This window comes from Lepisosteus platostomus, chromosome 19 (genome assembly GCF_059453375.1).
Source record: "Lepisosteus platostomus isolate fLepPlt1 chromosome 19, fLepPlt1.hap1, whole genome shotgun sequence".
In the NCBI taxonomy this organism is placed as follows: domain Eukaryota; kingdom Metazoa; phylum Chordata; class Actinopteri; order Semionotiformes; family Lepisosteidae; genus Lepisosteus; species Lepisosteus platostomus.
In genome coordinates, this window is record NC_142629.1 from 1,644,349 (window position 1) to 1,672,218 (window position 27,870).

Sequence of the window (27,870 nt, forward strand, 5' to 3'; positions counted from 1 at the left end):
TAATTCATAGCGATTAAGGGGTGGAACCCGTCTGAAATTGAAGATAAAGACCGTGCTGTTCCAGTAACTTCTGTCCAACGGCATGTGAAAAACAACAATAAAATATATGCAATTTCTACATTTTCTACAATTTCTAATTTCAAAATTTTATTAACCTAACCGCGAAACCACTACGTATTCGTCAGCGAGTTGTTTGGAATTAATCTTTTTTAACAATTTAACTGAGAAAACGTAACTCGATGATAGCACGCGAACACATTTATATCCACTTTTTGTTCTTTTGTGTTTTAAATACATTTATATTATATAAAAGTATTTTGTGATCGTGCAAATGACTGTCCTCTGGTAAAATCAACACGCGGTATTCACTGAATACTTGCGTTTGAGAAAAAAAAACTAAAAAGCGCATCTGCGCATGTTATAAAACCCGGTATGTATCCGTTGCACCTGAAATCGTCAACATTTAACTTTTTATTATAAAAAGTGCATCCAAAGTTGCTTCTACCGATTCATGTTGTGCCTGCATCGAACAAGTCATCATATTCACCCTCAATAATGAGAATTATTATATATACCAGGGAGATTTTGCGTGGTTTCGCAATAATGGGAATTTCTATATATATATACCACGGAGAGTTTACACGGATTCGCAATAATGAGAATTATTATATATACCAGGGTGTGTTTCATCTATATTGTATTGAAGCGAATGTGTTTCTAAGATATAGCCAGAACCCTCACAGGTATCAACAAATTCAATTCAACGACTTTCTTCGGAGTGGGCTGTACAACGTGAAGCAGGGGAAATCCATTTAAAAACAAGAACAGGGGACACGTCTTTACACAAAGAGTTGTGGGGATCGGGAACAAGCCTCCCCGCCATTTTATGGCGGGTACACGACGGGGTCAGAATCTCGGATGAAACACGTACCGATCCTGACGGCCTGTTTTCGTTTGCAACCTTTTTAGGTGACGAAAATGGTAACTTATTTTGCCGTGTGGAGTTCATTGCTATATGTAAAACTCGAAACATACGCGCTTCACTTTCTTTCAGGTAAAGGGGCATGCTGTTTCGCCTAACTTTCTTTTTGTGTGCGACTGAGCTTCTGAAACAAGAATTATAACTTCTAAAGCAATTGTTCCAGCGGGGTGCTAGCAGAGCCCCGGAGGTACGCTTGCGGTCAGTAAGAAACGGGCATAAACCATTTACCATGATCATAGATAAAAGCTCATCTGGGAAGAAAAAAAATGTCAGTGCCCAATGAATTAAATAGACTGAATTTGGAATGGTGAAAATGGGGTCTTGCGAATTTGAACTCGTGATTTTGTTTTGTGAACAATATTTGAAGTGTGGTTTCAGCTTCACTTGTGGTAAAGTCAGAATATCGCGTGGTAATTATTAACTCTATTCCGAAAGCTCTTTCCGCGGCTGAAACCGTTTTGGCAGAAGATCTGGGTCTGCAGGCGGTTGGGACGAAGCCACCAATAGCAGCTCGCCTCTCGTCTTGGGCGGAGACGTCCCGCTTGGATATAAAGAGGGTTACAGACCTCCAAGAGCACAGGATTGTTATCTGAAACATCCAGAACCACCACCTCGCCTTCACAATGGGTCACTGGACAGACGCCGAACGCCACGCCATCGAGAAGCTCTGGGGCCAAATTCACGTCGATGAAGTCGGGCCTCAGGCTCTGGCCAGGTAACATACCAGACACCGCAGGGTACACACCCAGAGAGAACAGTACCAGCCTTTTTTTTAATATGCTTAAACCTCTCCAGAATTTGATTAAACAGCGTCTGGATCAGGACATTTTCTGTAACCCATTTTTTAACGGTAATGATCATTTGAAGGTTATTTTTATTGTAGGCTTATTTTCCATTTCTGCTTTCCCCTAGGCTTCTGATCGTGTACCCCTGGACTCAGCGCTACTTCGGCGCCTTTGGGAACCTCACCAATGCCGCCGCCATCCTCGGGAACGCCAAGGTGGCGCATCACGGCAAAGTCGTGCTGGGCGCGCTGGACAAGGCGGTGCACGACATGGAGCACATCGTTGAGAACTACGCCAGCCTGAGCGAACTGCACTCCACCAAACTGCATGTGGACCCCGACAACTTCAGGGTGAGTCGGGACGGCTGGCGCCTCTCCCGGGACTTGTGCATTAACAAGTATTTTCGGCTCCATTAACTTCTCTCCCGTCGGTTTCTCTCGCAGCTGCTGGGCGACTGCATCACCATTGTCCTGGCCGCCAAGCTCGGCACCGGCTTCACCGTCGAGGTCAACGCCGCCTTCCAGAAGTTCCTGGACGTGGTCATCGCCGCCCTGCGCAAGCAGTACCACTAGAGCCACAGACGATACCGCGAGGGTCCAGACTCTCGCCGGAACCACAGCCGCGAAACCGTCTCCCTGTGGGTCTCCTGTGTGAGAAGAAATAACTGCTTGTATGATAAAATGAAGATCTAATAAATCTATGAGCATTATACGAAACCGTTTTGGCGATTATTTCTTTGTGATTCTAAATAAAGAAGTCTATAAAAAATACTTGGGGAACCAGCTCGGTTATTCAAGAGGGAAAGTTTTCCGCTGAAGGGCCACTTCATTTTGCGGGTCTCGCCCGTCACCCTTCCAACTCAACCTGGTCCTCAACCAGCTGCTCCGTGTGTTCAGTCGATGGTTTTAGTAAGAATATTTATGGATTATGATGAAAAAATAATAAAACGTTTAAGTGTCCAAAAAATGGTGCATATTCGGGTGCGTGTTCTTCGCAAACTCCCAATGCGTTTTCGAGACTGGTACACACCTCATATTTGATATGGTGTAATGTGTGTTGTAATTACACTAAAGTGGATCCAATACACATTCTCGAGGTTTTCGCTGTGGTCTCTTACACTAGTGATCACCGTCCGTAGGCTCTACAACTAGCCTGTAAAACCACACGAAAGCCTTGCAGGCTGAGGAAACAAGGCTGCGCGCTGAATTTGATCTCCTCCCCACAAAGCAATCGCCTGTGGCCGAGCAGAGCCCGCAGGAACCCGAGTTGTGCTCTGTGCAGAACAGGCTGTGCGCCTCCTAAGCGGCTCCGCACTGCTGTGAATCTTTCACCTGAGCTAGGGACGTCTTAATTTCACCGTCTTTTTCTGTCGTTCGCACCACCACCACCACAACAAAAACGACAACGGCTCTTTCCACGATCGCGCACTTGACAACGATCACCGTAACCCGGGTTAAAACTGAGGACCTTTCAGCTAGAGGTGGTCGTTTCGAGAGAAGGTGCTCTAATTCGCGAGCCGACTACCCTGAAACGCCATCTGCGCGTTTATAGTAGTTCAGGTGGGGAGCCGCGTCGGCATGCGTAGGCTACAAAGGAACAAGTAATAGGTTTATTCCTGCTGAAAAAAAGAAGAAAGAGAACACAACGTTTCGGCCGTGGAGCCTTCTTCAGGTGTTTATATTTCACGCACAGGACCTGACTTTTGCGAAGACTTCAAAAGCTTTTTTTGAAGCTATAGTTGATAAACTATTAAACAACACTCCCCCCTCCAATTGACAGTTCAATGTCAAAGTTTCAAAATTTCGTAGGTGAAGGTAGCGGTGTGGTCGAGAAAACAGGCGATCCCTATTAGTAATTCGCTTACTAAATCTGACACGCTCACCTAAGGAGGAAAACAGCTTTTATACTAATTTAAAAAATGCCTGTCACTCAGCTTTGCTTATGTATTAATTAAGCTGGAAAAAATCAAGTTGTGCTTTATACATGAGTGAATTTAACTGTAATTTGTGCGGTTAATTCCTAATTCACAATTTCGGTGAGACATACAGTAGCAATACGTTGCATGTCATACTTTATAGTACATATCAGAGAATTACACACATAGCGGGGACTAATATGTGCAGGGCTGATAATCACCCCTCCTCGAAAATTATCTGTTGTTTGTCGAGAGCCCCGAAAATTGGAAAGATGTATTTTTGGAGAGAGCCCAAACTGTTGCATACACGGCCAGCGAGCTGCATTCGGGGGCGGGGTTCGGGGGAGTGTTTATCGGGGTGGGTGTGCGTAGCGGGCACCGTATAAAGAGCCCCCGTTGTCTGTGCGCCGCAGGTTCTGTTCCCTGAAGTCCAGTACAGGCGGAAAAGACCGAACAGACGCAGCGATGAGTCTCTCCGATAAAGACAAGAAGCACGTCCAGGCTATCTGGGCCAAAGCCTCTGCTAAGGTGGACACGATCGGCCATGAGGCTCTGTCCAGGTAACTCAGTTCCGCTCTTTAATAACGTGCGCGCTCGCAATAACACGCGTAAAATCGAAATACTTGCAACGAAATATAAATGTGACCTTATTTTGTCATTAGTGCGATTAAAAATAAATACTATGCAGGATACCTTTATTGGAACTCTTTTAATGTTTAGACTTTATTCTTAAATGTATATAGAGCTATCGTTTTCGAGATATAAACTCTGAATTGGATATGGAATAAATACAGTCCGTACTCGGGGGATAACAGTTTGACTGTTAATGCAATCTATACTGGTGTATAAGCTACATCAAAATACATATTTGCTAACTGATGTGTTTATGTGTGTTACCTCCTTTCTTCCCCAGAATGCTCGTCGTCTACCCCCAGACCAAGACCTACTTCGCCCACTGGAGTGACCTGAGCCCCGGGTCCGCTCAGGTGCGCAAGCACGGAAAGGTCATCATGACCGCCGTCGGCGATGCTGTCGGCCACCTCGGCGACCTCAAAGGCTTTCTGAGCGCCCTCAGCGACCTGCACGCCCACAAGCTGCGTGTGGACCCTGCCAACTTCAAGGTAGGTGACCCCTCAGCGCCGGGTCCGTTTCTGTAGCTCGTAACGGAGCGGACACTCGAGAAATGTGAGTCTGACGGCTTTGTCTGATTTCATATACTAACACTTCTGGGTGTCTTGTGTCCACATACTTCTGAAAGTGTAAAGGTCAGCTGTGCAGGACGCGTTTAAATTGTTCCTGCTGTGTACCTGTGTAAAATGCTTTAGTGTCCAAAGTGTCCATGCTGTGCGGTCTGCGTAGAAAAGCCCGTGTGCCGCGTGTCTGAAATGTGTCTCAATGTTTTTTCCAGATTCTGTCCCACAACATCCTGGTGGCTCTGGCCATGTACTTCCCTGCGGACTTCACCCCCGAGATTCACGTCTCCTTCGACAAGTTCCTGGCCGCCCTGTCTCTGGCTCTGGCGGAGAAGTACCGCTAAGGCGCAGACACGGAGGAGCATCGGGCAGACTTCTGCGGATCTGTCGAACATCAACATCAACAAAGATGCTATCTAAACAATGACAAAATAAAACAGACAATAAAGATTCCAGAACCGTGTGATCCTTGTGCTAATTTTCACTCGATTCCAGGTTTACTGTACTGTGCAGGTACAGGTAGCCCAGGTGTTTTGTTACTTACGGTGTAAAACCTTGTGCAAAATTGGTATCTTGAGCAGATATAAAAACATAGATCATAATTGTAGTAAACGCAGCACTAAACATATCAAGAGGTCAAAACATGTTGAGTTTAATATAGCATTTTTCCAGAAATATTGTATATAAATACGAAATAAATTAATTACACACTACACGAATTTCATAAAACACTCTCCTTACGTATAGCTAATACTGGAGGGGTTTGAAACGTTTGAACACCCTTCGGCTCCACGCTAACTCTTCTTAAGTGTAAAATCCTTTTGAAAAACAGGGCATGGCAGATAAGAAGGGGTGCGAGCTCAGATAACGCGTGCAGTGGGACTCTTGCGTTCTTATGTGGTTTTAAGATAAATCCGATTTCTGACAGCTTTGTGCTCAGGAAAGGCTCGCTGTCCAAACGGCGCTTTGCTCTGTTTACTGACTGCGCGGCAATACTGTGTTGTGATAATTTCTTTTCTCGGCGTTGGTCAGCACCGTGTGGCCAGAAAGCCGGACAAGAATAAAAACCGATTCTAAATATTTAAAACTAAACAAGCCGGTGATCGATTCATCCACAACAGATAAATACCCCAATCCCAAAAAAACAACAACGAAACACTTTCATGCTCAACTGAAGAGAGCGATTCATTGGTGGACTAATTCTGAATGTTAGATGGTCAACGTGGACGATCCCAATCAACAAGTCCCTCAATTGATTGCGTGCAAGTGTACGAACCATTGCAGGTAACGTTACTCAAAAAGTTAAACCACTTTCATAGGCGCTAGTATAGTATAGATTAGTATGCTGTTGTAGTCAGAAATACTTAAAACTACCTTTGCTATAGAAGTGTACAGTCTAATATCCTGTATATTTTTGAACGCTTTTTGTAAGATTAGTCCTGTCAACCCATTTGCTTGGTTTAATAAGTGTTTGACTATATCAGGGGAACACAGTCCTGTTCCTGAAGTGCCTGGGTTTCACCCCGACCCAGCTTAATTGCCTAATTGAAGCCTTAATTGAACTAAGAAGTTGGTTGATGGGGACAGTTTGTCTTCTACTCAAACGTGTGGGGTTTTCCTTTGCTTGCAACATACAGTATTTAAAGGGCGACCTGCAGCATGTTTACGAACTGAAAACGGTCAGAAATCAGTCTTATTATTGAGCCAATGGAGGTTTCAACAGTGTAACTGAGATCTGGACTGGAACAGAAACCAGCAAGTATATGGGTCAGGACCAGAACCCCTGAAATAGTCAGAACATAGGCATCCACCCGAAAATCCCTTGTCAAGTGAAGAGAAGCAGAGAGCTGGAGCCTAACCCGACACACACAGTGCCGCAGGATGTCCCCTGGGTGGGACCCGGATTGGTGTGCGCGCACAAATACCAGGGGCACATTACACGCTCACAGAGAGAAAGCTGCAGGACAGGCAGATTCTTCAAATGCAATCATGTAGAAATCGTTTCAAGCGTTGCTAGGCATTCTGGCTTTTAAGGAACAATTAATAGGTTTATTCCATGCTGAAAAGAGAAGACAAAAAAACACAACATTTCGGCTGTGGAGCCTTCTTCGTGGTGTCGAAGAAAACGTTGTGTTTCCCTTCTTCTCTTTTCAGCACGGGATAAACCTTTACTTGTTCCTTTGCAGCCTACGCATGCTGACGCAGCTGCCCACCTGAACTGATCTGGCTTTTATTCCGGTCTTTACTCTCAGAGAGGCCGACAGCCAAGCCTATTCACACGTGCGCTTCGGCCAGGTTTTGGCGCGCTGCCGTCTTGCCAGTCTGGCGCCCGTCATCCAATCACAACTCGGCAGTTCGGTGGGAGGAGCCTCTCTCGGTCCATAAAAGGTCCGCACCGCAGCCTGGCAGCATGGGAGTCTCTGAGGAAGGAGTAGAACCCCAAAGACCCAAAACGCCGCCACCATGGTTCACTTCACAGATGCCGAAGCAAAAGCCATCAAGACCGTCTGGGGGAAAGTTAACGTCGACACAGTCGGACCTCAGGCTCTGGCCAGGTAAGCCGCCATGATGTCCTTTGCTACGTGCATGCAGTTTAAAGAGTGTTCGCTAAATACACAGCCTTGCGAGGAAACGAAGTAATTAAGGGAACGGACATAAACACTATACGCTTGGTAACTACTTATGCATGCGCAAGTGGTCCTGTACGTTTCCTTTTTCCTAACCGGGGTGTAATAAAGGTGTAAGTCTCTTTCGATATTTGAAAATGGCCGTCTTCATTTCCTATTGGTTTATTGATGGTTTTCATCAGGCTTCTGATCGTGTACCCCTGGACTCAGCGCTACTTCGGCGCCTTTGGGAACCTCACCAATGCCGCCGCCATCCTCGGGAACGCCAAGGTGGCGCATCACGGCAAAGTCGTGCTGGGCGCGCTGGACAAGGCGGTGCAAGACCCGGAGCACATCACGGCGAACTACGCCAGCCTGAGCGAGCTGCACTCCACCAAACTGCATGTGGACCCCGACAACTTCAGGGTGAGTCGGGACGGCTGGCGCCTCTCCCGGGACTTGTGCATTAACAAGTATTTTCGGCTCCATTAACTTCTCTCCTGTCGGTTTCTCTCGCAGGTGCTGGGCGACTGCATCACCATTGTCCTGGCCGCCCAGCTCGGCACCGGCTTCACCGTCGAGCTCAACGCCGCCTTCCAGAAGTTCCTGGACGTGGTCATCGCCGCCCTGCGCAAGCAGTACCACTAGAGCCACAGACGAGACCGCGAGGGTCCAGACTCTCGCCGGAGCCGCACGACCGACTAACTTAAATCCGCTGTCACTTTGACAGGAAATAATAACTTGTACTTCATTAAAAAAAATAAAATAAAAATAAACCGCATTCTTCGAAAAACTTTCTTGTTTCATGTTTTAACTCCGTATAAATAACATAAATTATTCCAAGCAAATTCAATCATTCAAAGCAAAAATCTAAGGATATTTAGTTGCTTAAATACTTGTGTAACTTATAAAACATTTTGGCTCAGCATTACAACTGTGTAATCAAAGGGCTCCAACTGTTTCAATTCTGTGAACTCAAATATTATATAAGAACGATTACTCTCGTTGTTCATTATTTCTAAATAGGGATGTTTTAAATAAATTAAAATCTATTTGCTACGTTGTTAGTTGCGGCGTTCTCCATTCATTGCTAAAAGACTGTGAAGGACTGGTTTTCAAACGAAGCCTTTCAAACTTCCATGCTTGGTTTTGAGAATCCGTGTACGTAACCCACACAATTGCATTGCCTGTTATAAATCATATAATCACATTATAGAGTCTGACACTCTTTATAATACATTTTGCATTAGAAGAAATATATTTCAGCCATATTTTCCGCTGGGCCCCCATAGAACACACGTTTCTGTTCTTATCTTCTCTGGTGCCCTTCCATTAATAGATCCCATCGTTTTCAGGACCCGTTTTTATCCAATTCCGAGGGACAGCGGCCCAGAGTGTACCCTGGGGCGCATGGCCGCAAGGTGGGGTACACCCTAGACTGGAGGACGCACACAGTCACACACACACACACACCGGCCCACTATGTCCACTATGGACTGTGTGGCCGAGCTGGAGCACCGCAGGAGACCTGCGCGAGCCCGAGAAGAACATGCGAACTCCACAAGGACAGCCAGCACTGCCCCGTCAAGCCCCTCCTGCCATTGGCTCTCCTGACACTGCTGCTCATCTTCTCCGCTCCCCAGGGGGAAAGAGTTCCACGCCGGGGCTGACAGGAGACCTGCACATCTTCGATTCCATCTTCTCGTTTCTTTCACCTCCATTTAAAGTGCGACTGGCCGTTTGGGCCCACTGGCCTGTCGCGACGGGACCCCGTCGTCTGTCATCGTCGGGAGTTATCATCTGGGTTATAATGGCGGTTGGACGCGTATGTGTCTATACTCTATGGACGGCAAGGGCACCTAGCTCCTGACTGGAAGGTCCCGGGTTCAATCCCAGGTAGGGGATCCTTCCGGGGGGAACAGGCCAGCCGGAGCGTGATGCTGACCACATCACCTCCACCTCCAGTGTCGGATGGTCAAGAAAAATGGTGCCCCGTTGCCCCCTGTTCCCCCATGGGCCTTTATAGCCTACTTATACTGTATATATATCTATGTGAACGTCAGTCGTTTGCCCCTCAGTCTTTATTTAGTGGTTTATACTCCCCTGGAAGTATTCAGCCCTCACTAGGATGTGTTAGCTGGCCTGGTGACTTGAACACGATAGAAAATCAGTAAAAAGAAATCGCTGTCCATCAACCTAAGCCAAGGAACCACGAACTTCAGTGACTCTGGGAAGAAGAATTGGTGAATATTACAATCTCCCCACGTACAAAGTTGCCTGAAATTTATCCAAAAAGATTCGGAGCTGTAATTGCTACTTAAGGATTCAGTCAACACACTTTTTAGTACAGTATATTTCTTCGCAGTTTTAGCTCAAATGTACTTTATTTCACCCATTTATTTCACCCATTCAGGCTGCGCATTTAAGGTTTGACTGAAACATTCACTTTAAAGACATGTATGTCATATGTAGTATGTATACCTCGTCTGCCATCCAATAACATACCACAGCATTCGAAGGGGGATGAATTTTAAGGCACTGACTTTTGGCCAGGTTCGGATGCTGCTAATGAAGCAGAAACCCGGTGTATCTCTGGAGTTCGTGTCTGGAAGAGATGATCCCCTGTATCTACTGTAGCTCTCCGAAACACCAGCACCTGCGCGCTGTAAGGGTGTGAAACGATTAAATGGGTGGAACCCAAATCTGAAACAGAAGATAAACGCCTTGTCAAATTTCACTACGTAACGCCCATCCACTGAATGATAATAACGAAAAGAATAACATTAATGTACGAAATATATCAGTCATTCTCCATTTTGACACATTTACAGATTTTGCAACTATGCAATCAGTGTATACGGGGCAAATGAGTCTTTAATCAGCTTCAGCTTCAACATAAGAAGGAAACGCCACGTTGGTTGTGTGAAATACAAGTTTAAATACTTGAAGTCAGTATGAAGTAACATCTGCCCCTGTCCGTGCGAGATGTCGAAGAATTTCACGTTTTAATCCCGTGCACCGTAACATGATAGAACAAACTGATCCTTAAAACTTAGTGAAAAACAAACACAGATGTAGCCAACTTTGCTTAAATAAGCAGGCCTGTATACATGTAACCGCGTACATAGCTACTGTGGAGCGGTTCGGGTGCGGAGCGCACCCGGGCCCTCCAGGAACACGGCGCCTATGTCTGTACCGATATATGAGGTCTGCCGTCCCTTCGCCCCAGGATAGCGACCCCCCCTTCCAAGCTCGATCTGATCACGCTGGATAAAGCCGGAACCCTGCCCGGCAAACGCGGGCGCAAGGCAGGGCCGGACGTCCAGAAAGGTCAGAGAGGTCAGCTGGGAAAAAAAATCCCAGTGTCAAAGGTGTTGTCCAGAATCAGAGTAGCGCACCCTCTTTACGGAAGACGCGCCGTTTGAAACGAAGCTTTCTGAAGCAATAGGGTACATTTAAACTAAAACCTCCCTCCACCGGGCTGTGTATCATAAACCGTAGCCCTGATGCACTACAAAACCTTGCAAAAACAGTTAACAGGATTGTGAAAAAAAGTCATGTTTTTTTTTTATTTTACAATGAGTGTGGCAGTTGACAGCGCGAAAACCTTCCAGGTCTCCCCTTACATCTCAGTGTAGTTCACAGCCGCCTGCTTCACTGGGGATACTGTACCTTTCTCGCCTTTAGGTGGACAATGAAGGGAATTAGAACTTCCTTTACAGCACGTAAACGCCTCAGAATTAAATGCGGTATGTGATGTGATCTGTAAGGTAAGACATGTATATGTACGGATTATTATAAGAAGCCCTGAATTTCGAAACTTCTTAATAATAATAAACTCTATTTTAAATAGCGCCTTTAAAGGTGGCTTCCCAAAGCGCTTTACAGAATGACCACAAAAAAGAATACACAAGATAAAACACAATGACAATATACAGAGGAGACCGTGGAGGGTGGTACTAAGAAAAGCAGAGGGGTGAAGAATGGAACCAGTTAAGTAAAGTCTCTTCTAAAGAAGAGGGTTTTGAGTCTGGATTTGAAGGAGTTTAGAGAAGGTGATTCTCTGATATCCTTGGGCAGAGAGTTCCAGAGCTTGGGGACGTAACAGGAGTTTAACTCACGGTTAAACTCCAGGACCGTCCCCCCCCACCTCCACCATGAACATGCATCAATTATATTTATTATGATGTAAATTAAAAGCCCTGTAATTCTATTTTACCTTTGATCCTTTAGGAAAATAGAAACAAATGTGTGCAATTTGTGAAATATATATATACAGTATACACTATCCCCATCCATTTTGTGTGCTCTTTGTGTGGAGGGGACGAGGGGTGCTGGTGCGGACGGCGGAATCACCCAAAAGCTGGCGGATTTCGCTATGTCATGGTTTTTCCTGCGTCCTGCCCAAGGCAGGCTTCCCGCAGCCAATGAAATTAGCTCAGAGGGGTTGAGCCGGCGCTGCTGGCGCAATATAAGGAGCTCCTGGCAGGTCCCTGGCCAGCAGGTTCCGTTCCGCGTATTTTGATACAGGTGGAAAAGCCGAAACAGCCGCAGCCATGAGTCTCTCCGACAAAGACAAGCAGCATGTCCAGTCGATTTGGTCCAAAGCCTCTGGCAGGCTGGAGGACATCGGCAACGAGGCTCTGTCCAGGTAAGGCTCATTCCTGTCTTTGATAAAGTACACACTTCAGTGTTTTCTTTTTGTAGACTGCATCTGACCGTGTATCTCCTGTTCTTCCCCAGGACGCTCATCGTCTACCCCCAGACCAAGACCTACTTCGCCCACTGGAGTGACCTGAGCGCCGGGTCCGCTCAGGTGCGCGCACACGGAAAGGTCATCATGACCGCCGTCGGCGATGCTGTCGGCCACCTCGGCGACCTCAAAGGCTTTCTGAGCCACCTCAGCGAGCTGCACGCTTACAAGCTGCGTGTGGACCCTGCCAACTTCAAGGTAGGTGACCCCTCAGCGCCGGGTCCGTTTCTGTAGCTCGTAACGGAGCGGACACTCGAGAAGTGTGAGTCTGACGGCTTTGTCTGATTTCATATACTAACACTTCTGGGTGAATTGTGTCCAGATACTTCTGAAAGTGTAAAGGTCAGCTGTGCAGGACGCGTTTTAACGTTTTAAGGTGCTGTGCGCCCGTGTAAAATGCTTTAGTGTCCAAAGTGTCCATGCTGTGCGGTCTGTGTAGAAAAGCCCGTGTGCCGCGTGTCTGAAATGTGTGTCTCAATGTTTTTTCCAGATTCTGTCCCACAACATCCTGGTGGCTCTGGCCATTTACTTCCCTGCGGACTTCACCCCCGAGATTCACGTCTCCTTCGACAAGTTCCTGGCCGCTCTGTCTCTGGCTCTGGCGGAGAAGTACCGCTAAGGCGCAGACACGGAGGAGCATCGGGCAGAATTCTGCGGATCTGTCAAACGTTGTCAGTCAGATGTTATCTAAACAGTAATAAAGATAATGCAGTGAATGAAGTTTCCGCCTACGTGTGTTTTTTGCCCGGTTCTCACCAAATCCCAGTTTTATAACACTTTTCTGCAACTGACACGTAGGTAGTTTCATAACGTGTATATTCCGTTGGGAGCCTTTGCACTGGTTTTAAGGTTTTCATTCTCAGCAAACTGACAGCAAAAGTCCCAACTTAAGTGGTGAAAATAAAGATGATCGTTAGGCAAAGACTGGAGACAACATGACAAAGACATGGACAAAGACTGAATTCGTCTTACAGACGAATCACAGTTCCGGGTTATAACCGTAATGGTCTAACTGTCTCTCTTCAATACACTCTCTACGGTATAAGACATTACCTTTGTGCAAAATAGTATTGGATACAATGGTTCAGTACTTGACCAAACACTAAAAATATCATATGAGTATTAAAAGAAGCAATAGACGTTATATCCAGTTGTCAAATAATATCCCCACCAATGCGTACCAATTAATGTCTGCCAGACATTTTGCACGGAAAATACTAAAGACACTAAAAGAGATAAAATATCTAATGCAATGAATTACACTCCACGGATTCCACCAAACACTGAATGCACAAAAATAGTTTGAACATCCAAAGGCGAAGTAGTAACTCTTCTACGGTGTAAACCATTATATATATGCGAGACGTAATTATATTTAATAGTTGAATGCATGAGAAAATACAAAATAAATATATCCTAGCATGATTAAAACAGCAAGCAGCATTCATATCTAGAATTTACAGAACTAAAGAACTAAGAGCTACAATAACCAAGAGGGGACAGCATTAGACCATTTTTGTGCAACATACATACATTGCTTACAGCACTTTTTATTTGAATCCAGAAACAAGTGAAAATCGATTATTTATTTTTGACACTTTGAACCTCCCGAGGTACTTCTTCTCCAGAGCAAAATAAAAATAAATAAAAACTGACAGATATAAGCAGGATAAAGCGGTTCTCAGCATCTCTAAAGACCTTTTAAGAACACAAATGTAAGGATCTCATCCTTTCATTTCATTTGAAAGAGCCCGAAGCCCGACGTATTAGCCTCAAACACGTGGCTGTGCTGCTTGCCCAGGACTCCCAGAACCCTTTGCGTAAGGTCTTGTCTTTTCTGTTTTTCAGAGCTCAATGGTTTCTGATAGCTCTATGCAGATGCCCAATAGAATGATATACACATATCAATGTATTGATGCAACCTATGCTTGAGCTGGGCTATGCTTTGCAAAGCTGTTCTTGTGTGTGAGCAGTGATAACATCAAAATTATTAATAGGGATTAATTATGAATTAATAATAATTATTAAATAAATAAATCTAACAATGCGTAATAAAAGCACGCCGTTTTTCCCGTTTCCTCTAGAATTTGAACAAAAAATAAACAGGGGCAACCTCTAAACTCATCCACTGCGGGTGGTAATAAATAAAAAAAATATATATTTTTTTTAAAAGAAACGGACAGAATTATCGGGTGGAGCTGATCGGGAAGTGTAGATAGTCTCTGGCACGATTCCACTAAGTACGCCCGTCAAACACACTAAAGATTAATGAACTATCTGGAGTACAAGGCGTTTCCGCATTCATCTGCCATCGCGACTACTTAGTGACCTTGTGTCAACTGGTGTATTTTATTTATTTTAAATAATTTTAAATAATGTTAAAGAAAATTTGCGTCTTCCCAGGAAAGACGTGCCCTAGAGGCGCCAGAAAAGCAAGTCAATAATACTCATCGTTGTACACAGTACACTACTCGCACGAATAGTTTTATATCACATCGATCAGAATATCCGTCAATATGCCGTCATAGTTGCCAATAAAATCCATAACTGACTCAGGTGTTCCTCGTCATTAAAAGAGTTTCTCTCTACAAATGCATTAAGCTACGGGGCTCATTTTGATACTATAAAATATGGATCTATAAGAGATACCTGTTATCTTAAAACAAAATAGCAGAAAGCTCGTAGGAAGATGACCATAACATTTCTGTATAGAAGGTAAAACTTTTGAGTTCACAATAGTGGAAAGATGTGAAATTTCAAAGCCTCTTGCACAGTCGGATATATGCATTTTATATCTAAGAATCACAACATTTTGACGTAAGTATACCATGTGTTCATGGACTCGGTGGGTCCAATCGCTTTTTTTAATCGAAGGCTAATACAAACATCAAGGGTCAGCCCTTTTTTTCAGCCTGTTTTTTTCCTTTCGTTGAATGTAATTATATTCTTTCGCTGTAACTGTGTTTGCCGGGGCACCCCTGGTTTGTGAGATTGTGCCGGGTTCTGGCACGGAGCCTCCTGTGAGGCGCCCGTCGTCCAATCACACAGCCCGGCATGTCTGTGGGCGGGGCCGCTCGGTGCCCATAAAGGTGCGGCGCGTGCCGCCTGCCTGCCAGCACGGGATTCTGTCTGGATAATCTGTCGCTAGAAGCCCGGAGACCCCCCCCAAAACGCCGCCACCATGGTTCACTTCACAGATGCCGAAGCAAAAGCCATCAAGACCGTCTGGGGGAAAGTTAACGTCGACACAGTCGGACCTCAGGCTCTGGCCAGGTAAACCGCCGTGATGTCCTTTGCTACGTGCATGCAGTTTAAAGAGTGTTCGCTAAATACACAGCCTTGCGAGAAAACGAAGTAATTAAGGGGACGGACATAAACACTATACGCTTGGTAACTACTTATGCATGCGCAAGTGGTCCTGTACGTTTCCTTTTTCCTAACCGGGGTGTAATAAAGGTGTAAGTCTCTTTCGATATTTGAAAATGGCCGTCTTCATTTCCTGTTGGTTTATTGATGGTTTTCATCAGGCTTCTGATCGTGTACCCCTGGACTCAGCGCTACTTCGGCGCCTTTGGGAACCTCACCAATGCCGCCGCCATCCTCGGGAACGCCAAGGTGGCGCATCACGGCAAAGTCGTGCTGGGCGCGCTGGACAAGGCGGTGCAAGACCCGGAGCACATCACGGCGAACTACGCCAGCCTGAGCGAGCTGCACTCCACCAAACTGCATGTGGACCCCGACAACTTCAGGGTGAGTCGGGACGGCTGGCGCCTCTCCCGGGACTTGTGCATTAACAAGTATTTTCGGCTCCATTAACCTCTCTCCTGTCGGTTTCTCTCGCAGGTGCTGGGCGACTGCATCACCATTGTCCTGGCCGCCCAGCTCGGCACCGGCTTCACCGTCGAGCTCAACGCCGCCTTCCAGAAGTTCCTGGACGTGGTCATCGCCGCCCTGCGCAAGCAGTACCACTAGAGCCACAGACGAGACCGCGAGGGTCCAGACTCTCGCCGGAACCACAGCCGCACGGCCGAGCCGTGTCCAAAGTTAAACCCGCTGTGGGTCACCTGTGGAGCCGAACACCAGCTTGTACGATTTAATAAACCAAATAAAATATCAAAAGCTCTACGACGCGTTTCTGTGTTTTTTTTCCTCCCCCTGGTTGTCTACAGTAAGAGATACACAGAGGTATACTGAGTAGGGAGGATACAAAAGATTATTGAAGAGGATTGCGGTGATAATCCATGTTTTCTGGCAAACTTGAATTGCTCAATACGAAAAGAGTGCAAAACCGCAAGTAAATTCCTCAAAAATTGATATGAGATGTATTTCCGTTTGAGTGAAGGATCCTGGGACCTGTTTCAGGACCCTGGTCATGAATCAGAGCACACAAGGCGCAATTCAACAGTGCGTGCTCTCGGCAGGGCCGAGCCCAGAGCACCCTGAACACACCTGGTAGCGCTAAGCAAGCTGGGGTTGGGCTGTTGGACTTCTCTAGAGCCACCTGCACAAGAGGAAGATGGTCTTTTTTTGTTTGTTTGCCGCAACGTCGAAAGTTTTTGCTCAACATACATTTTCCCCAGATAGTGCAGTATGTTTAATGGGAGATAAAGTTCCAAAAATGTGCAACTTTTGCGAAATTCAAGTTGGGACAGAAGTGTTAGCAGAAGGCTTGGTTTATGCACGGTTTCTCTGGCTGTGTTGAACTAAGTGGTGATCAGAATGCTTAGTGTGCTTGTTGTGCATACCCGGCAGCTACACAATAATCCACGCGGCTATCGCTGTCACCTTGATGTGTAGCATTTCATTGTCATCACCGCCGTCGGCAGCCGGAGGAACTCGTGGGAGCCGCCTTGGCTTCTGCTGGGGGAGAAGCAGCAGGTGGAAAATAAGCCCTTTGTCACGGGACAGAAAGAGGGTAAGAGCGGGCAGAGGGGGGGCACTCGCCAAATCCAACCCGTCTGGCAGCCAGGAGCTTATTGATCCGAGAAGCGCGTCCGTTTCTTGAAAATCGCCAGGGTATCGCCCGGCTGGGCAGCTTGTTCCCCACTCCCACCACCCTGCAGGTAAAGAAGTGTCTCCTGTCCCCGGTTTTATATTTGCTCTTGTCTATCACGGATTCCAGAGCAGCGATATATAGTTTTATATGGACTTGACAACTGCAAATATGTTTGCTCAATGACATTCCGCACATCATTCTGGCAGATAGAGTAGGAGGCGCTGAATTACAGGAGCACAATAAACACAGCACAACGCCCCTCCTCATCAAGAATCAGCCGTTCACTTCCCTCACGTACCGGTCCGGCCGTGTTCAGTGAAATTCCGGTATTGTTGTTGAATATACAGGGAGGGATGACAATTCAGAGGCAGGCTTTCAGATGTAAAGTGCTTTGGGATCAAAATTAAAGGCGCTATATAAAGGCAGTTTTATTTTTTAATTAAATGTTATTAAAAGTATAACAACACTTAAAACAGGTTCTAGATGATTACTTTATATAATATTTCTATAAAGTTATTAGTGTTGAAAACTGTTGTTGACTTGGTGGCATAATAAGACGTTTTTCTTTTATTCGGAAGCTTTTGGTGCTTCACGGTTTTGTGCATTGTTGTTGTACCAGGAAGCATAAGCGCCCCTGACTTTCTCACCGTAACAACAACGCCAAGGGTAGCCTTTGACTTCTTTTCGTCGTGCACAAAAAGGTTTACTCGAGTGTTTTCATCTCCTCTCCGCTGCCGGTGTATCTGGCACGGTGTGGAAAGGCAGCAAGTTGACATACAAGGCCTAACGAGGGGTTGGCGTTTCATTCAAAGTACAACTTTACTTGTGTTTTTTTTTTAAATACACCTCCACCTTTAACCCATCTTCACGTCCAAAAGGGATCAATTGACTCTTTGTGCGAGGAAACTCAAACCGTAATTGAAATCAGGTGCGCCATAGAACCCACTGAAGCATTGCCCGACAGCCACCGTTAGGAGCTGGACTCGTTTTGTGGTCTCTAGCGCCATCTACAGGACGGAGTCTAGAAGGTGTGACGTCGATATGACCGGATGAGCAGTCCCAGAGGACACCTGGGCGCTTTCACACAGCGTGACGAGTCATTCTGCTTTTTAGTTTTCGTATGTATTTTATTTCTTTTTGAGAAAAGAGGAATATTAGCCGATTACTATTAAACTCTTGGCGGATTGGGATCGTGCCATGGTACATTCTAAGCAAATGCAATGCTGTTGTTTTCTTTTTAATGTAAGACTATGATTGTGTATTCGCTGAGATAACATTAGGACTTGGTTCGAGTGTTAACTCCTACTTTAACCATTTCCAAGCGGAAAGGAGAAACTGTTGTTGTTGTTTTTTTGGTGTACTTTTTAGCACAAGTACGTCTTCTATGAATTTTTTTTTTGGCACAGAGCGTCACTCACGCAAAATAAAATTATTTTAACTTAAAATAAACGTTAAAAGTAACTGTGCTGAGGGTAAAAAATAGCATTACATGTGTCTTCTTTACGAATTGAATTACAGTAAGTACATTATTGTAAATACAGTATTGTGCTTTTCAGAGCGATGGTGGCGCAGCTGCAGGGGAACCGGTTCGCTGGTTCAAGTTCTGAAATCTTTAAAGGTCTGCAGTAGCATCTTTCATCCTGTAGAGGGGGATAGACGCTATTCGCCTAAGAGCGAGCAGAAGAAATCTCCCTTTATAATACTTTCAGCAGTAGCTCAGTATCTGGGAAGGGGGAAGGTCACACGCACTGATTCATGTACTTTTCCTGGAGGGTAAAAAGATCAGAAATAAATCCGGCGTAAACACACAACCTGCCAAGTGAGGAAGAAGTTTAATTTGAACTGGCCACACGTCTCAGCTGGGACTACGCAGACTTCAGCATGAATCATCAACCAGCCCTGAGAACTCCAGTTCAGCAGGTTTTAATATGGTTTTAATCCTAATTATCTATTCAAGGGAACGTAAACTAGTGGGATCCAAGAAATTATGAATCATAATGTCATCTGCCATGTCAGCATAGCCAGCAGCCATATCACTCTGCAACTCACAACTGGCAGCCCACTGGAGCTCAGTAGGTGTGAGCCTGGCCAGTACCTGGATGTGAGACCTCCTGGGAAAGCTGAGGTTGCTGCTGGAAGAGGTGTTAGTGGGGCCAGCAGGGGGTGCTCATGCTGCGGTCCATGTGGGTCCCTAATGCCCCAGTATAGTGACGGGGACACTATACTGTAAACAGGCGCCGTCCTTTGGATGAGATGTAAAACTGAGGTCCTGACTCTCTGTGGTCATTAAAAATCCCAGGGGTGTAACCTTGGTGTCCTGGCCAGATTTCCCATTGGGCCTTACCAATCATGGCCTCCTAATAATCCCCCACTATGAATTGGCTTCATTACTCTGCTCTCCTCCCCACTGATAGCTGGTGTGTGGGGAGTGTACTGGGGCACTATGGCTGTCATTGCATCATCCAGATGGGGGCTGCACACTGGTGGTGGTGGAGGGGATCCCCATTATCTGTAAAGCGCTTTGAGTGGAGTGTCCAGAAAAGTGCTTTATAAGTGTAAGCAATTATTATTATTATTATTATCTGTTCCACTACGACCTTTAGGAGGTTGAAAAAGAAGTCAACATTGACGGTCAAAGGGCATTATGGGAAACAAAAGTCCAGGTGGCAAGCTTACTTAAATCGAATTTAAAAGTCACTTTTCCGTTACTCCTCTTTTTGTTCAAGACTGCTGACCTTCAAGCTTGTGTTTCCAACAGCTGGCGCTTACAGACAGAGCAGCAGAAGCAGAATCGTAATTGCATTTTTATTTGGGGAGCAACAACAACAAAAACAACACAACAGTCCTGCAACACGTCGGCGAATCAGAACCCTCTGGACGGAGCTGGTTATCGGTATTTCTCAGCCAGCACGGCGGACACGGCCGACAGCAGCTTGTCCCAGGCCCCGTGCGCGACGGGGGTGAACTCCTGCGGTCTGCGGCACGACAGCGTCACCAGGATACAGTGAGACAGGAGCTGCAACACACCAGGGGTCACACAGGTCAAGCCTTTTCAATAACGTTATACTTGGATACTTCCCTCGGTGCTATACCGAAGAAAACCGTGGCGCTGTAAAGAGGGATATATTTTAAGAAGGACAGGCCCTGACTTCCCCTCGACCCTTTGTTAGATAAGGAGCTTAGAAAATGGGATGAATGTGTAACAAGAAAATCAAAATGATACATAATCACGTGCCGGTTAACAGGGTTGGCAATAAAGTGCTCTTGATGCTGAAGGATTTTGGATCATGGCAACCAGACAGTTGGCTGTTGATGTGCACGTTTTCCAGCTAAGAGTTTAAGGGTTAGGGTCTGACCCGGTGGTTACACACAGGCCAGCTTGTACTACACACAACTGACAGGCAGAATATATATATATACAGGTTTTTAAATAATTGGAGATTGCACCACTTCGAGATCCCGTCCTCCATACTTGGCAAGAATTGGGTTTCGAATTTTTGAATGTTGAGCCCGATGAAGTCCGAACAGAATCGAAAATCAATCGATTGATTGATTTTCCCAACGCCTGAGATATTTCATCTCTGCAGACCGGGGCAGAAGGGAGGGAACTGTTAAGACAGGGGGCACAGCACACACACACACACCTTGAAGTTGCTGGGATGTATCATCAGCTGGTAGGCGTGTAGCAGGCTAAGAGGCGCCAGCGTGGTAGCCAGGGTACTGATGTTCTTCACTCCGTCCCCGACCGCCATGATGATCTTTTTGCCGTGGGTCCGCAGGTGGGCGGATCCCGGGCTGATGTCTAGGTGGGCAAAGTACGTCTTGGTTTTAGGAAAGCACGTGAACATCCTACCGGAGAACGCAACAGGGGAAACCGTGTTATTGCAGTTCCTGTTACCGTACATTGTCGCGGTGGAGAAACCGGAACCGCCGTGCAATTAAAAAGAGCAATTCCCTTTCACAGCGCCCCCGGTTTGTTTGTTTTTTTGTGGGGGGGTAAGTGTAGTGGTGGAAACAAAAATGCTGTCCCATTGCTAGGTCTTTGCGCCTCGGCTGCGCGATTTAAAGGCAAACGGGTATCTATAGCTCAACTCGAAGACGTTTCTACACAGAATCAATATGAGACGGAATATAGTACACTGTACAGAATATCCTGTTTTTTCCTCTTTTTGGGGATACAGCCGGAATTTGTCTGGGGGTGTTAACCATCGCTTCTTAAAACAAAAAGGGATGATGCGTGTGTGTATCGTTTTCCACACGGCAGACTCCACTTTATTTTTCGCTGTTTCTTTTTTCTTTTAACTTGAAATAGACCTACCCGTATGAAATATCGCACACGATTATAGCCTGTTAGCTGTTGAATAGAAGCCCCTCTATAGCTAACACAATAAAACATTTAACATAATGATAACTTTCTCTATTTAAATGCGTTGAAGTATTTACGTCAGTGCATGGACTACAAGGACATTTAGAGCTCTTCTGTTGATCAGAAATGCCTTTTTTTCCTGACGGTGGAGCGAAGGTGCACCACAGCAAGGATAGTGCTACTATTTTTATTGCAAATCCCTACACACTCCCGGTTTACCTTAGCAGAGCCTCGGCGCCAATTTCTTCGGCGTCCGGCGCGATGCTTTCCCAGATGCTGACCAGGAGGTCTTTCTCCTCTTGGCTCAGCATGGCTGCACCGGTGAAAGTCCCTCGCCAAACTGCGGCGCTGCCGAGCGCGCTGCTTTCTGCGATAAGAGGCGAGGACGCGGAACTCCCTGCCTGTGCCTGTCTCTCCAGCAGCCAGCTGGGCTCTCTCTCCGGGGGGGGCCGCTACACAGCGTGATGTCAGCGTGGCCGGCCACGATCTCGTTGTCGTCTTCTCATGGCGTGGAGGTGATTAAATGAGGTTCGCAATGACATGCCCTGTCCCTAATCCCGATCGTTACTAAAATGAATGGGCGTCGAAAACAAACGACTCGCTCCGCATTCGTCACAGGCATCCCTCTAAGAACCCATCTCCACCTGGCAGCTGCCCCTTGGGTCACTCAGTCTGAAGGGGGTTCGAGTCTCCTCGTCCTCAGGCCAGGGGGCTGCCCATTGACCAAACGGGTTCAACCAAACCTGTCTAACCAAATATTCCAGACCTTCACCAGGCTCTCAGGTCTTGGGTGTTGTTGTCCCTGGTGTGGCGATGGTGTGTTCGTGAAAGTAACTTGGATCCTTTATCATTTAAAAAGAACTTCAAGAAGAGCCCTTCAATGAAATGATGGATATGACTCACGATGCGTCTTCTGTAATTCGCCTTTGTACAGACACCACACGTAAAAAACAAAATTTTTTTCCCCCCTGAGCCTTAGAGTCTAATAAGGAGATGAGTTTCCGTTTTGAACAGCCATTCCATGGTGGTGTCAGCGATTAGCTTGCCATATTAAAGAAACTGCACGTTGCTTCATGTTTTTTAAGAAATAAAGAGAACCCAAAAGATTGATAATGTGAAGCAAAAAGAGCAGAACCGCAGATTACATTCAGTAAAACGTTCCCTCAAGTTCCTTATTTCGCTAAAAGGAACAGAATGCCCATCAGATATTATTCAAAATGGCGTTTGTATTCACAGTGTGCTCATCAATGTTAAATGAAATGAAAATTACAAATGACAGCAAAGGTCTGCTGTGTTCAAAGCCCTTTGGACTGTTCTTCTATTAAATGATCGTATTTGCTTGAAATATTATAGGGTAGTTTTGCAATCTAAGAAGAAACCTGAACTAACATCACCATGCTTGAATCATGAGACCATCATAAATACCGCTTGCAAGTTCTGCAACTCGCGATCAGGCTCAAGCGCATACCCAGAACTCAATGGACAGCGGAATATTACCTCTTCAGTGTACAGACTAAAGCAACATGTGATTGGCATGCTGAAGTGTTCATATGCCTTACGGTCTAGAGAATATTTCAGGAACCCATCTGTTTTTCTGTATATTCTTGCGCAATAGAAAATGAGTATTGAAAGGCACCCATAAATAATTGAACGAGATTGATTTTTTAATACCTGGACTTCAAGGTGCAGGTCATGTCTATCTTTTGTAATTTTCCCGGTGGCACACCTGCTGACGGGTTTGGAGTCAGACCACTGAATGGGCCGCTGTCAGTGGGAGGTGGTATGATTGGAGCAGGCTGGATGGTACCTGCTGCACCTCCCAGATGACCGAATGGCACAGTAGGCACCAGCCAGCAGGTACCCCACCTCCCCCACACCGTGGTCTGATCATAAACAGATCAGGCGGGCATGCAAAGGGTACAAGGATTGAAAAGGCACAACAAAGGGAATGTATTGAAATTCGGTTTATTGGCAAAACATTCAGGGGGGGAACACAGTCACATTTTCTCTTTAAACAAATTGCAAAACACAGGAGGCAGATCGTGCGTGCGGTCAGGGTTGGTTAGCTGGCTCTCCCCCCTCCTGTGCCACTTCAAGTCCCTTAGCGGTATTTCTCAGCCAGGACCAGGGCGATGTTGGCCAGGAACTTGTCCCAGGCGACGTGGGCCTCCGGTGTGAAGTCAGCGCCCAGACTAGCCGAGAGAGACACCAGCAGGGTGTGGCCCAGGAGCTGAGAACCGAAAACAACAGGTTAACATCACCGGACAATCAATAGGAGTACAGCAGTACACAGGCTGAGAGAGACTAAACACCAGGCCTGTAGGCCTGTGCTCTCAAAGCCAGGCTCCATCTTCAATAAACAGGGCAAGAGGAGAAGAACTGGCAGGAAATCGTTTCTGGATTTAAATCTGTAAAACTGTCTGCAAGCACATTACACTCTAATTCAGGTGCAGTGATATTTATCCGCTGGCCTGCGTGCACTAGGCCCGTGAAACTGGGAGCTGGCCGCTGGGAGATGGCAGGGCGGTAGAGCCGCAGTCACCTTGAAGTTGACTGGATCCACCCGCAGGTTGTAGGCGTGAAGCTCGCTCAGCTTGCTCAGGGCTTCGCTCAGGTTGTCGAGGTGGCTAACGGCCTGTGCGATCGCCCCCATGACCTTGGCTCCATGTGCCTTGACCTGGGCAGAGCTGGGGCTCAGGTCAGCGAAGTGGGTGAAGTAGATCTTGGTCTGGGGGAAGACGATCAGCAGCCTGCAGGGGGGGGGAGAAGAAAGCACAACAGACATTTGTGGAAACGCTGCAGCGGACAATGCCAACAAACGCACCGCTCGAGGAGGTGTAACAGCTGCAGCTGCAGGATGCAGGAGCTGACAGTGGTACATGGAGAGCTGAAGTGTTGTCCCCTCACCTGCCTAAGGCTTCGGCGCCGATCTGGGCAGCCTTAGGGGAGACCTTTGCCCAGGTCTTGGTGATGTTGTCCTTATCGGCGGTGGAGAGAGACATGGTGGCTGCGGCGGCTGGTGCTTTCTGAGTTGCTCAGGAGGAAGCAGGAAGGCCCATGTCCTGACAGCGGCTCGGGGCCCTCTTTAAAGAGAGCGCGGGTCCCGGGGCGAGACAGGCGGCCGTCCCCCATTGGTCGAGCCAACAGGCCCCGCCCCTGAGATCGGGGGGGTCGGATCTCCCCTTTCCCTCTCTCGAGCGCCCCGCATCCTCGTTATGTAAAACAGAACATCGATTAAGTGAATATTTTAAAGTTATATTTTATAAACCCTTTAACTTCCATAATATTACTCTAAACACTTTTAATAGTGGGGTAAATGTAAGTATCTATCGCCTAGCCAAAGAAGGGGAATTATTATTATTATTATTATTATTATTAGTAGTAGTAGTAGTAGTAGTAGTAGTAGTAGTAGTAGTAGTAGTAGTAGTAGTAGTAGTAGTAGTAGTATATTATTATGCAACGTTTATTATTTTGGACTTTCTCGTACTTAACCTTACTCTTTTTTTATAGACTGAATAAAGTCTCTTCGTAGGTTTTCAACTACAGTTTTAGCGTCTGAAGTAATATTGTCAAAATGACAATGCCAGAAATACAGTCAGCACCTTGAAACTCAACACAGACGCTAATGTAAAAACATGCCCCCAGAGCATATATATATATACACCTTATTACCGGTGCATTTGAACGGTTGAGACTTTGTACTTCATTAAAAGGGTTTTTATGGTTGGATCCTCGGTGAATTCAGCTTCAGCCAGCCAGTAATTGAGCCAGACCAAACGGATTTTGTGTGTGCGTAAAAACAAAGTCAGCGAGCTCCTTGTGAAAACGAACTTGGTTTAAAAGCCCTGCTCGGCGACACAGCACACGGGAGACCAGCACGCTCTTTAATCGCGAAGCTTAATATTGTTAAATATTGGAAAGGACGTAGTTTCCCGGGCGGAGCTCAGAGCACGGAGAGGTCCGGGGATATCCTGAGCGCAGTTTCGCAGAGGAGTCTCTCAATGACAAATCACTGATTAATGAATTCGTGCCAACTGCCGCGTCATGTTTTGCAAACTTGGCTTGGTGACAAGTGTAATCTCCTCGCAGTCTCTAAGATTACCAAGAAAGTCACTCGAAAATGTTAGTTCGCTCAATCAGTTCATAATGTTGTATTTTATTTTACGTTTATTTTTTGTTTTGTTTCATGTGAATTTCATTATTTGTATTTGCTTTGGCAACACTGATCGTACCCATCGGTCATGCTAATAAAGCAACTTGAATTGAATCGAATTGAATTAATAACGTCATACTTAGCTAAGATCGTGCACAGACATATATTGATCAATAGGGAAAAAAAGCATATAAATACCGTAACATACAGTATAAAAGTCATTAAAAAGTTTCATTTTGTCTAAAGGGCGGAACATAGCTATATTGAATATTTATTCGTTCGATTATTTTTCCCTGAATGGAACGATGGAATGAGCACAAGACCTTTTCCAGCATAAAACAGTTGCAAAATCGTTGCCTACGAATATACGACGTACTGGGAATATTTTGGAAATGTGTAATATATCATTCAGAGGGGTTTCACGCACACAACACGGGTGTAACGTAGAAACATAACTCTGACAGGTCATATCAAAGCTAAAGAATAATAAGCAACGAATTATTTTTGTGTGAACTAACTTTGAAAGAGAGTTTAGGAACCTGTCTTTGGATACTGCGCAATTTAGTGGGAAATTAGGGAAGGCAGCTTTTCAGTTTTAACTATTTTGTCCCCATTGCGTAATAAATCTGTCGTTCTGGTATACCATGATCTTGTAATTAAATTATTTCGATATCTCAGGCGTGTTTTGTACATCTGACAAAAAAAGAAAAAGCTTCACATGAACCACGAACACGTAAAAATATCTACAAAAAATAACGAAACTGCTAAAGGCACTGAATCTGTTATTTATGGTTGAATGATAATTTATTAATAGTATTGGAATCTCTTAACGACTTTATCCAATCTCACGTCTCTCGTCGAACTGTCATTAAAACAAATCAAACAAGAATGAACAAAAAAAAAAAGTAAAATTGTTTACGCCAAAAACTGACAAGCTAATTATCTCAGAAAACAGAGGGGCGAAGGCACATCTTGGAAATTGGATCTTCAGTGGAATCGAGGTCATCTTATCTTGGCTTGACTGCGCTACGCGGCCAGGCCCGGCCACAGAAACTGCTATGTGCTCAAGATTAGAAAGACAAATTTGCTTCTTATCTGTAGTTTACTTCCAAGCGCACTCCATCCAACAGTTCTACATTCATAGACGTATTTTTACACATTTAAAATTGCGCTTAAATTTGCATTCTCCCTGGGTGTAGAAATACATTAACGGCTCTTGTTGCCTTCATTTAGTGCAAGAAATGCACGCCGCTATTTCAACGACACAGGTATACCACTGGTGCAATAAGTGCTCTTACCTTGGAGGGTAGACAGGTCACCCGTAAAACGTGAAAAAAGATTTCTCCCCTTCATTCAATCAATATATTTAATGAGTAATTTGGAGAATGTGTTGAAGTGGACTCTCTGCTTACTTCCAGGACCAGGGCTGGTACTCTAGAATATAGCACATCTTCTAAATGTACCCAATACCTATTGCACATGTGTTGCAATTATTTATACTGCCATAATAATAATAATAATAATAATAATAATAATAATAATAATAATAATAATAATAATAATAATAATTATAGATACTTTATTGATCCCGTGAGGGAAATTGCAGTGCAACAGCAGCTTAACACAGTCAACACAGCAGAGTGTAACGAACTTATACAATAATACAATACATACAATACAATAATAATCTTAATCATAATCATAATAATAATAATAAAGAAAATAATAAAGATAAAGCTTCGCAATATGAAAGAACAACAATATTTCACCAAAAAATCACAGTTCTGTGGTCCCTTTCACCGTATTTCGAATTTTGGAATGTTGAATTGATTTTAATCATATTGATTATTGACTTTTATTAATTTAGTTTTTGCTGTAAAGCAAAACCGTAAAACCGTAAAGCAAAACAGTAAGAAAACCGGTATCGTGTTTGTGTTTGTATAACATGCATTTAATTGTTTAAGAGAAACGAAGTCACGCAAGACATTCTGAAGAAAGCCTTCAGACGCAGAAGAAAGGCACACACGAGGGAATTTCCGCTAAGAAACACGAGAACGAAGACCATTCCAGCAAAGACGTTTATCCGAAAATAGAGCACAAATGTTTTAGAGGTGGGAACGG

The 27,870-nt window shown here is 45.3% G+C and overlaps 7 protein-coding genes and 1 long non-coding RNA gene across 8 annotated transcripts; 6 read left to right on the top strand and 2 right to left on the bottom strand.

The window, feature by feature from the left end:
* Positions 1-1,538: 1,538 nt before the first annotated feature.
* On the top strand, positions 1,539-2,483 carry LOC148644822 (hemoglobin cathodic subunit beta-like). Its single transcript, XM_088612261.1, has 3 exons — positions 1,539-1,697; positions 1,895-2,117; positions 2,211-2,483. The coding sequence occupies exons 1-3, from the start codon at positions 1,606-1,608 to the stop codon at positions 2,337-2,339; spliced, it is 444 nt and encodes a 147-aa protein (XP_088468387.1). The 5' UTR covers positions 1,539-1,605; the 3' UTR covers positions 2,340-2,483.
* Positions 2,484-4,081: 1,598 nt separating this feature from the next.
* On the top strand, positions 4,082-5,333 carry LOC148644823 (hemoglobin subunit alpha-like). The gene is made up of 3 exons (XM_088612267.1): positions 4,082-4,242; positions 4,596-4,803; positions 5,091-5,333. Exons 1-3 carry the CDS (start codon positions 4,148-4,150, stop codon positions 5,217-5,219), a joined length of 432 nt encoding a protein of 143 aa, XP_088468393.1. The 5' UTR covers positions 4,082-4,147; the 3' UTR covers positions 5,220-5,333.
* Positions 5,334-7,270: 1,937 nt separating this feature from the next.
* On the top strand, positions 7,271-8,274 carry LOC148644824 (hemoglobin cathodic subunit beta-like). Its single transcript, XM_088612262.1, has 3 exons — positions 7,271-7,430; positions 7,685-7,907; positions 8,001-8,274. The coding sequence occupies exons 1-3, from the start codon at positions 7,339-7,341 to the stop codon at positions 8,127-8,129; spliced, it is 444 nt and encodes a 147-aa protein (XP_088468388.1). The 5' UTR covers positions 7,271-7,338; the 3' UTR covers positions 8,130-8,274.
* A 3,693-nt stretch (positions 8,275-11,967) lies between these two features.
* LOC148644825 (hemoglobin subunit alpha-2-like) lies at positions 11,968-12,954 on the top strand. The gene is made up of 3 exons (XM_088612612.1): positions 11,968-12,132; positions 12,225-12,432; positions 12,725-12,954. The coding sequence occupies exons 1-3, from the start codon at positions 12,038-12,040 to the stop codon at positions 12,851-12,853; spliced, it is 432 nt and encodes a 143-aa protein (XP_088468738.1). The 5' UTR covers positions 11,968-12,037; the 3' UTR covers positions 12,854-12,954.
* Positions 12,955-15,341: 2,387 nt separating this feature from the next.
* On the top strand, positions 15,342-16,359 carry LOC148644826 (hemoglobin cathodic subunit beta-like). The gene is made up of 3 exons (XM_088612593.1): positions 15,342-15,507; positions 15,762-15,984; positions 16,078-16,359. The coding sequence occupies exons 1-3, from the start codon at positions 15,416-15,418 to the stop codon at positions 16,204-16,206; spliced, it is 444 nt and encodes a 147-aa protein (XP_088468719.1). The 5' UTR covers positions 15,342-15,415; the 3' UTR covers positions 16,207-16,359.
* A 333-nt stretch (positions 16,360-16,692) lies between these two features.
* LOC148644827 (uncharacterized) lies at positions 16,693-21,191 on the top strand. The gene is made up of 2 exons (XR_015928347.1): positions 16,693-19,150; positions 19,989-21,191. It is a non-coding gene; the product is annotated as an uncharacterized LOC148644827 (long non-coding RNA).
* Positions 20,022-22,064, bottom strand: LOC148644828 (hemoglobin subunit zeta-like). Its single transcript, XM_088612524.1, has 3 exons — positions 21,816-22,064; positions 20,875-21,079; positions 20,022-20,246 (listed from the first exon to the last, which is right to left on the bottom strand). Exons 1-3 carry the CDS (start codon positions 21,905-21,907, stop codon positions 20,118-20,120), a joined length of 426 nt encoding a protein of 141 aa, XP_088468650.1. The 5' UTR covers positions 21,908-22,064; the 3' UTR covers positions 20,022-20,117.
* A 1,481-nt stretch (positions 22,065-23,545) lies between these two features.
* On the bottom strand, positions 23,546-24,664 carry LOC148644829 (hemoglobin embryonic subunit alpha-like). Its single transcript, XM_088612522.1, has 3 exons — positions 24,504-24,664; positions 24,139-24,346; positions 23,546-23,826 (listed from the first exon to the last, which is right to left on the bottom strand). Exons 1-3 carry the CDS (start codon positions 24,596-24,598, stop codon positions 23,698-23,700), a joined length of 432 nt encoding a protein of 143 aa, XP_088468648.1. The 5' UTR covers positions 24,599-24,664; the 3' UTR covers positions 23,546-23,697.
* Between the last annotated feature and the right edge of the window lie 3,206 nt (positions 24,665-27,870).